We start from the raw sequence: 8,237 nt of genomic DNA on the forward strand, positions 1-8,237 counted from the left end.
GAGCTTGACAAGTGCGAATTAGAGACTGAAACTGAAACTTTCTTTATGATTCATTGCTAGAAAGTACTTGTGAAACAAAACATCAATAAAATAAGTTTAATCTCTCATCCGTGCCACCCCAAAAGGTAGAAGAAGCTGTTAGCAACCGCCTAAACCACTTAAAAAAGACAACAAAATATATTTTTCCATGCATTGAAAAATATGGCTTAAATTTCCGGCCCTCGATCCCTATTCTAGTCGTCTCGAGGTCATGCGAGACTCTGTTCCTCGTCCTCGTGGGAGGCGGATCCTCTGGCGGGGTGGTGTTGGGCGGGTGCTAGGTGCAATGCGCCCGCGTTTGCAAAGGCACGAGCACCGGACTAGGCTTGGATGCCTTAAAAGCCCTTCTGTAAAATTTTCGGAAAAATCGGAAAATTTCAGGAAAACTAAAAATTTTCCAGACCCAGAATTTTTTTTGTTTTTTGGAAAAAGTTTCGGAAATTTTCCACGGCTTTCATAACCCTACGCCGCGCCGCACTAACTCTGGCGGCGGTATCGCCTCACCTGACCATCTTGGTGAAGTACTTGACGGTGGTGTAGGACTTGCTGGAGATGTTCCTCAGGGCGTAGTGTGACTGCGCGAGACCGCAGCCGATGATGCTGGCCGCGGCAGACAAAAGAGGGAGGATAATAATACCAGACGAGAGTAATAATCACATTCAGCATAAAATAATAAACGCGAAAACCCCCGGCGGGAGCAGCAGTAAGCTTCATCTCCATATGCATGAGCAGCACTGGCGGCGGCGCTGAGCTGCCGTGCAGTTGGCGGCTGGCGGTGACACCTGACGAGTAATTCGTGCGCAACAACCCACCTGATGATGCCGGAGAAGTGGAACAGCTCTGCCGTGATGTACGACAGGTAGGCGATCCCCAGCACGGCCAGCGGCTCCACCACTGCAATGCACCATATGAGACACGGTGTGAACGGTTATCGGAACTAATGTGGCCTTTTCGTTTCGCAATGTTCCGACACCGTCTCTCATCGACGCACCTCTGACCTCCTCCGTGGTCCTGGTGAGCAGCGCCGTCACCAGCCCGAACACTACCCCAAGCGACAGCCCGCCCAGGCTCACCGTGAAGAAGGCCAGCACGGCCAGGACGTACTGCTCGCCGTGAACCTCTGGCAGCTCGGCGAACGTCACCATCGTGGTGTACAGCACCACAGTCACGGCGTCTGAAGTAAAAGTGTGTTTTCTTTTTCAAAGTTTTTCCCTTTTTCCTTTTAAAAATTTTCCACGTTGTAATTTTTCATTATTTTTTCAATTCTTGCTGGGTCATATGCATTCAGTTACCGTTCAGCAGCGACTCGCCGAACAGGAGGTAGTACAGGTCCTGGTTAACGCCCACCTCCTGGAAGATGGCGAGCACGGCCACGGGGTCCACGGCCGAGATGAGCGCCGAGAACACCATGCAGTCGGGCAGGGTGACGTGCACGGAGCTGCCCGAGTCCACGGGCAGGCGGCCGATGGCGCCGGCCTCGGACAGCGCGTACAGCATCAGGCCTGCGGTGGGGGTTGGTCATGGTGACTTTACTCGTGGTGGGCAAGGAGAGTCGAGGGGTACTTTTCTAAATTAGTGAACAACCTCTTTAAAAAATTGAGAAAAAATCAAGGAAAACTCGTAAAAAAAAATCAAAACAAACAAAAATCAGGAAAAGGCAGAGAAAGTTGTGTTTGCTCGGATTTAAAGGAAGGTAGCCCTCTAGGAAGGGGTCGGCGGCGGGGTCGTCAAGAGAGCCACCCCGCCAGCGCCCCTTTCGAGTACCAGCGGCTGGTGTCATCATGACGACCCCATGCGCGCGCGAGAAAGGCTACATTATTATGAAAGGCGCTGTAATTAGTAACGAGTAACGCCGCGCCGCCGTCGTAGGCGCCGTAGGCTTGATCAGGCGCCATTCACTCGCGAGAGGGAGAGAGAGACTCTCCGCGAGCCTCCGCTGCCGCCGCCGCGACGCATACACTCACCGATGGTGAACGTGTTCAACAAGGTGCCCTGCAAACACAAAAGGGTCGGGTCTTAGCGCGGACTCGCTCCGCTTTACATAACAATAAAATCTGACCGCGAAAATAGACCGCGCGCTCTTCTCTTCATCCCGCCGCCCTCCTAACCCCAGCCCCACCCACGGACCCAATTCTCGTTTCCATACTTCTTATCTCTGTCCCTCTCCCCGCTTTGTCTCCATTCGCTGCGCTCTCCTTTCCTCTTTTCTCCCGCGCACGACGGGGCGTGGCGTCGGATCTCTTGACTTGTTGATCATCCCTGGCGCAGCATTTCAGTTTGGAGCTCCCGGCGGGAGGTCTGGGCCCGAGGCCGCGGGGGGTGGGGCCGCCAAGAGGAAAGCAGAGAGAGAGAGGGGGGCTGTTGGGGGAGAGGATAGGCCGGAGACGAGGCATATCCGGCCTCCGGCCTTGGCTTTGGAAGGCACCGCGTGGCGGCGCCAGGGCCTCGGCCAGGGCCGGTCGTAACGCTTGTAAAGTCAGCGGGCGGCCGTGTGGGGCTGTGGGGCGGGCGGGACAAGACGGGCCGGCGTTTTGTACCACCTTGATCCCCCGGCGGGGCCTGGCGGGGCGTCGTCGGGGGAAAGCGGCCTCCCCCTACGCTCCCCATTCCGGGGCCTCCCGGGGTCCGCCGGACCCCTAACCCTACACACGGCCGCAGAGCAGAGCTCCGCACAAGCCGAGCCTCGACATAATTAGGTTCCCTTGCGATCCGGTAACAACTCGGCTGCTCTGGGGCTCCATGCGGGAGAAAAGAACCCGCCGGGACAAAAGCGTATGGGTGGGTGTTCGGGTAGCTGGGGTAGCTCTGCTGCGCGCCTCTCTTCTCTCTTTCTCTCTCCTCTCGAGCGCGAGCGCGGAAACTTTCTCAGTAATTCCATTACTGTATCCTCGTTGGTTGTTTTTTTTGCCCCTTCTCTTTCACCGATACGTACCACAATGGCGTAGAGCAGCACGGTATGCAAGTTGACGGCGAACGCTCGATTGTAAAGCGAGTACGCCGACTCCAGAATCACCCTGAAAATCGAAAACAGAGAACAAAACATTGTGTTTTCCCCCTTTTCCTTTTTGCTCTTGTATGAACTGAATGAATGCAATATGCACTCTGTCGGCGCTCACGGGGGCAGCAGGATGAGGAAGAAGAGCCGCGGGGTGAAGGTTGGCAGATGGAACTCGTCCGGGACCACGCGGTCCTCCTTGTTCTCCGGCTCGGGCACGCCGCAGAGGCTGCAATAATAACAATCATCCTCAGTCTTTTTCGTCATTTCGGTGTCCTCTGATTGTCATTGTTGGGCGCGCAAGCATACGTGAAAATTAATGACGGATCGCGGGATCACTCTGAACGACGTGGTCGCCAAGCTTTCCAAAATTTTGACACTCCTTTATGGTTACCAAAATGTTGGCACCCCTTTTTGTTTGCCAAAATGTTGGTACTCCCTCTTTCCTCTTGGTGGCCAAATTGTGTGCGTCTTCTGAAAATTGCAAATTATTGGCCGCTTTCTTATATTGCCAAAATTTTGGCAAGCTCGGCGTCAACCACGGAGTTTCAAGTGTATGCCGCCCACGTGCCGAGTGCTCGGCCGAGTGCCGCGTGGTGGCATGCGGGTGTCGCGGGCTACTCACTACAGGACGCCGCCCACCGCCACGCCCACGCAGATCATCAGGCTGCAAGGAGACGACAGGGAGTTAGGTCGAGTCCGAGTTCGCTCTGGTCAGAAACAACAACTACCACCAGTGCAATAACTACACCACGTACCACGACTCGGGTATCCGCGACGACAGCCAGTGCGCGTGGTGGAACGCTGTGCGTCGTTGGAACAAGGGAACAAGAAGACAGAATTAGCGGCTCGTGACCCTGGCCAACTGAACGTCCCCGGGTACTTCCTGGAGGTCACGGTCACAAGAAAGGGGCGGTTTCCGCGGCCCGCCCAGTGTGACCACCCCGCTATAGTTATTTACAGCGGAGCGGGTTTAGAGGGGTTTCCGAAAGGTCAAGGTTCCCAGGGAGAGTCTTTCCGCGAATGCCTCTGGAGCAGGCACCCGGAGGGACTCCGGCGGCGGCGGTGGGCTTGGTGCTGTCCGCCAATCTAAACTGCGCCGAAGTCTGGCCCGGCGTAATTAAACTTGGGGGCGGGGCGGGGCGGGGCGGGGCGGGGTGGGCTGTGGTTTGGTGCGGGCCGGCGGGGCTTCCTCACGGGAGGGCAGCTCCAGACGCAGGCGCTCCCGGTCCTGGAGGTGGGCACCTGCTGAGGGAGGACGATGACACCGCGCGGAATGCCGCGTCCTGGAAGACGACGACCTTAAAGAGGTCCTGGAGGAATGAGGGGGCCGGCATGGCGTGCGTGATTAAATAAAGCGCAGAGGAACACGAGAGGGCCGCCCGCCTAGTGGCGCCGCGCCGGGAGTGCAAGAGGGGCCTCGGCGACTCCTTGACCTTTTCATTTTGTGAGATTCGTGTGGTTGCTATTAAAGGGCGCCCCCTCCGCCCACCAGGAGGCTCGTGGGAGGACATTTAGGGTACAGGCTGCTGCTGCTGCTGCGCTAGGTACCCCCCCGTACCAGGTTACCGACCGAGACCAAGGTTTACTCTTCTCCGCTGAGCGGCCCGGGCACCTTGCAAAAGTGAGCGAGGGTCGCGGATTAAATTATAAATATACTCATTTCAAGTTGAGAGCCATCCGGTGGTGCGGCGGTCCCGCCCCGCCAGAGCCGTGGGAGGAGGAAAAGTTGCAGGGCCCGACTTTGATCTCATCGCGCGAGAGCGGCGCAGCAGGCGCATGTGAGATTGCGCCGTCGAGCGCTCTGGCTACTGCCTTTTAAAGCTTCACACTATTTACTTTTATACGGTGAGTTTGTTTTTTCTTAAGTTTTTGTTTCGTTTAGGGCGTTGACCTTACCGACTTTGGCCAGCCCGCAGATGACGATGAAGGCCGTGAAGGTGAAGAAGATCCCCACCTCGTTCCAGCGCCAGTTGGCCACGTGGATGCCGTGCGGGGCCTCAGACTCGATGTCGATGGAGCCGGGGGCCGGCGCTGGCAGGGGCGGCAGCCCCGGGGGCGGAGCGGCGGCGTAGTCCCCGTAGGAGTACCTGCGCGGGGCAGCGGGGGCGTAGTTAGCAATATTTATTAAGGTCTGAAAATTTTCCGGTAAAATTATGAAACTTTCCCGAAAGAAATTGGATTTTTTTTTTTTTAATTTAGACCAAACAAAATTGTATTTGTTCCAAAGGAACTGTTTGGCGATGGTGTTGGACTCGCCTCGGATCGTACGTTGGCTGCGGCGGCGGCGGGTAGTTGTCCGGGGGCGGCGGAGGCGGCGGCCACGGCACCTGCCCCTGCCAGCGGTCTCCATCCCACACGGCGGCCACGGACCCCGGGGCGGGCGCCGTGGCCGGCGCTGCCACGTCGGCTGGGGGGGCGACCGACGCCCATCCCCGCAGCGGCGCGGAGGAGGCCGACGGCGCTGCGGCCGCGTCCAGCTGCTGGGAGTCCAGCGGTCCACCGCAGGTCGGCTGCAGCAGCAGCAGCGGCAGGAGCAGCAGCGGCAGCATGGGACCCCGCCGCCTGCGGGCAGGCCGGACAAGGCTTAGCCCCGGACACGGCCAACTTCTGCGGGTTGAGATTCGGCCCGGACCAGTCCACATCGGCTGGGCTGGGCACTCGACAAACAATCTGCTGACCGGCCTCCTCTCCGTTTCGCCTGCTCGCCCTGGCCGGCCCCGCGATGCAGGCGCGCAGCGCGCACTTGTCACCCAGTCGAGGCATTTAGGCCCGTCTGAGGAGGGGCCAAGAGAGAGAGGAAAAGGGGGAGGGGGCAACTCACAGGGGGGCCGGCATCATGGCGGCATTGCCACGGTCAGTGGCGCGCTAAACGCCTGCTTCCGGATAGGGACCCGGCCAGTGTCCGACTACTTACACTATCCATCCGAACCGGTTACAATACACTCTGCAAAAAAGTTGTCATTATTACATATTCAATACCTCGGTCCTCGGTGGTGGTGAAAAACGTAACGTACAATACCCCCCCCCCTCCCGTTTGACGTTTGCTTCCATATCCTTTCTTTTTTGCGCACGTACTCGTGTTCTCGTTCTGCACACCGGCTCGCGTTCGATCCATTGAAACGGCTGAGAGAACAAACCGAACAAACGCGAGGAAAAGCGCGGAGCACCAGGTGAGAATGGATGGAGGGGGGAGGGGGGGGGGGAGAAGCGGGAGTGCAAAAAGTTGAAATTACGCCCCAGCGTGTGTGGCTATCTGGCAGCGGCGCGGGGACAAAACCCAAAGTAAACAGCAGTAAAAGGGGATGAGCAGAAATAAGAGAGACAAGTGGGCCTTGAAATGGGCGCCGAGCAAGGGATATGTGCGGAACTAACGGGGAGCAGGGTGTACCATAAGAGGCGGGGTGGGCTGGCACCGACAGGTTGCCCCCCGTCCTACGTGTAAGGGGTCGTTCCGGAAAGTAAGTCTGTTTTACTCCGATTCATTCGACAACTTACGGAAGCTCGGCGCCTGCGAGACTTTGGGTTAGGCCACCCCGCCGAACACCCATGCGCTGCACGCACGATGTTGCCTACCCATCGGGCGCTACGAGAGCTTCCATCCGGCAGATTCGTTTCGATGTCCCTTGTTCCAAAGCTCCCCGCACTCGTTGCAGCTCTCGGTGCATCCTGACTCATTCTCTGATCGCGCACTGGGCCGTGACGTGCTCCGTGACGCCCACCTTTGTGATGCACTGCGCCGGCTGATTACAGCGCTACTCTGCGAACTGCGTGGACGCATTTGTTCTTTCTTTCCCTTTTTGTCACCCGAATTCGTAAATTGGCGACTTTACCTCCCTCTCCCCCGCCCTCCCCCTTTTTTCCATGTCTACTTTTTTTTGTATCTTCACTCCTCCACGGTCATGAATTATTTATCGGGGAGAAAGGCACGACTGTCACGCGGTCTGCCGAATAACTGTCACATATATATTGTCGGGCAGCGCGCGCTTCCCCCGGGCAGGCACAGGAGAGCGCGTCTGTCCGTGACGCGTTTCGTCCGTCCCGGCGACGGCGTCAATCTCCGCATATTTTCGCGGACAAAAATACAAAGAGTCACACAAACAGCAGAAAAAACACACACGCACGAATCGAGCAGAAATGCTGAACGGCGGCGAGGGGGTGATGAGGAGGGGGGCTGGAGGGGGTAGTAGTAGCGGGGTTGTCGCGTGGCTGCGGTGTGCGGGGCTCGTCCGAGGGCTTGTCGCATTGTGGGTCAGCCAGGAGGGCAGCCCGCTGCTATGGAAACTCCTCGGCCAGCAGCGCGAGGGGGAGGAGAAAGGGGCGTCCCTCTCGGACTAACTTCACGCGCGGTCGGCATCCGTCTCTCCAGGACGACCACCCCACGCTCTTAATGAGGCGGGAGCGCGTGACGGATGGATAGCAGCGCGTCTCTGACAAGAGTGGAAACAAAGTGCACGACGTCCCCGTCGACGACACGACGCCGCCTCGCCGCCTCCTCGCACCCACGCGGCGGCCCAGCGCGTCGTCGTCGCCCAACTAATTACTGCAGCGCGGGAGAGGAGACGGTCGAGCTGGTGGGCGAGAACAGCAGGTCGGGTCGTCGTCGTCGTCGTCACCGCCCGGGCCGCATCACGGACATGACCCCCGCGCGCCGGCTCGGCGAGGAGGCGGAGCGAGGCGTGAAGCACTACCTGAGGCGCTCGTCAGGACGGCACGCTGGCATGGCTGCGGTCGTGTCCGCTCGTCGTCCAGTCGGGCATCACCTCCACCTCGTCGACCGGAGGAGGACGCTCACACACGCGCACGCACTCGCGGCGGCGGCGGCCAGGACGACGGCGTCTTGGCGGGTGGCGGTAGGACACGGCGACGACGACGACGCCCGGCCAGCTGGACGCGCGCGGGGCCGACGGGGCCCGGACGGGACGGCGCGGCGGGACGGGCGTCACTGGGCGTCGCGGTGCCCCGCGGTGCGTCGCCTTGGTGTCGCTCGACGTCGCACTCGGCTAGAGCCGGGCAGAGCCGGGCTTGCCGTTGATTGGAGGCGGCCGAGGCGGCCTACAGGCGGCCGGTCGACACGGCTATAGCGGCCTGCAGCTGTGGCTGCGCCCTGCTGGTCCTGCTGGCCTGCGGTAGTGTCCTGCGGTCCTGTCTGCGGCCGGCCGGCCGGTCTGGTATGGCCGATGTGGCGGGGCTGGGGCGGGGG

At 59.2% G+C, this 8,237-nt stretch overlaps 1 protein-coding gene across 1 annotated transcript in view; it reads right to left on the reverse strand.

The window, feature by feature from the left end:
• The window catches only part of LOC113205845 (sodium/hydrogen exchanger 1-like), a 12,940-nt gene extending 4,763 nt beyond the window's left edge, over positions 1-8,177 (reverse strand). The window contains exons 1-12 of the mRNA XM_052270732.1: positions 7,726-8,177; positions 5,294-5,599; positions 4,934-5,124; positions 3,793-3,838; positions 3,660-3,701; positions 3,156-3,263; positions 2,972-3,053; positions 2,004-2,031; positions 1,332-1,541; positions 1,031-1,213; positions 852-933; positions 544-639 (exon numbers count right to left, since the gene is read on the reverse strand). Coding sequence (XP_052126692.1) covers positions 544-639; positions 852-933; positions 1,031-1,213; positions 1,332-1,541; positions 2,004-2,031; positions 2,972-3,053; positions 3,156-3,263; positions 3,660-3,701; positions 3,793-3,838; positions 4,934-5,124; positions 5,294-5,599; positions 7,726-7,757 — 1,406 coding nt within the window. The 5' untranslated portion in view covers positions 7,758-8,177. The remainder of the gene's footprint in view (positions 1-543; positions 640-851; positions 934-1,030; positions 1,214-1,331; positions 1,542-2,003; positions 2,032-2,971; positions 3,054-3,155; positions 3,264-3,659; positions 3,702-3,792; positions 3,839-4,933; positions 5,125-5,293; positions 5,600-7,725) is intronic.
• Positions 8,178-8,237: the final 60 nt, after the last annotated feature.

This window comes from Frankliniella occidentalis, unplaced genomic scaffold (genome assembly GCF_000697945.3).
Source record: "Frankliniella occidentalis isolate FOCC.00 unplaced genomic scaffold, Focc_3.1 Scaffold135, whole genome shotgun sequence".
Lineage (NCBI taxonomy): Eukaryota > Metazoa > Arthropoda > Insecta > Thysanoptera > Thripidae > Frankliniella > Frankliniella occidentalis.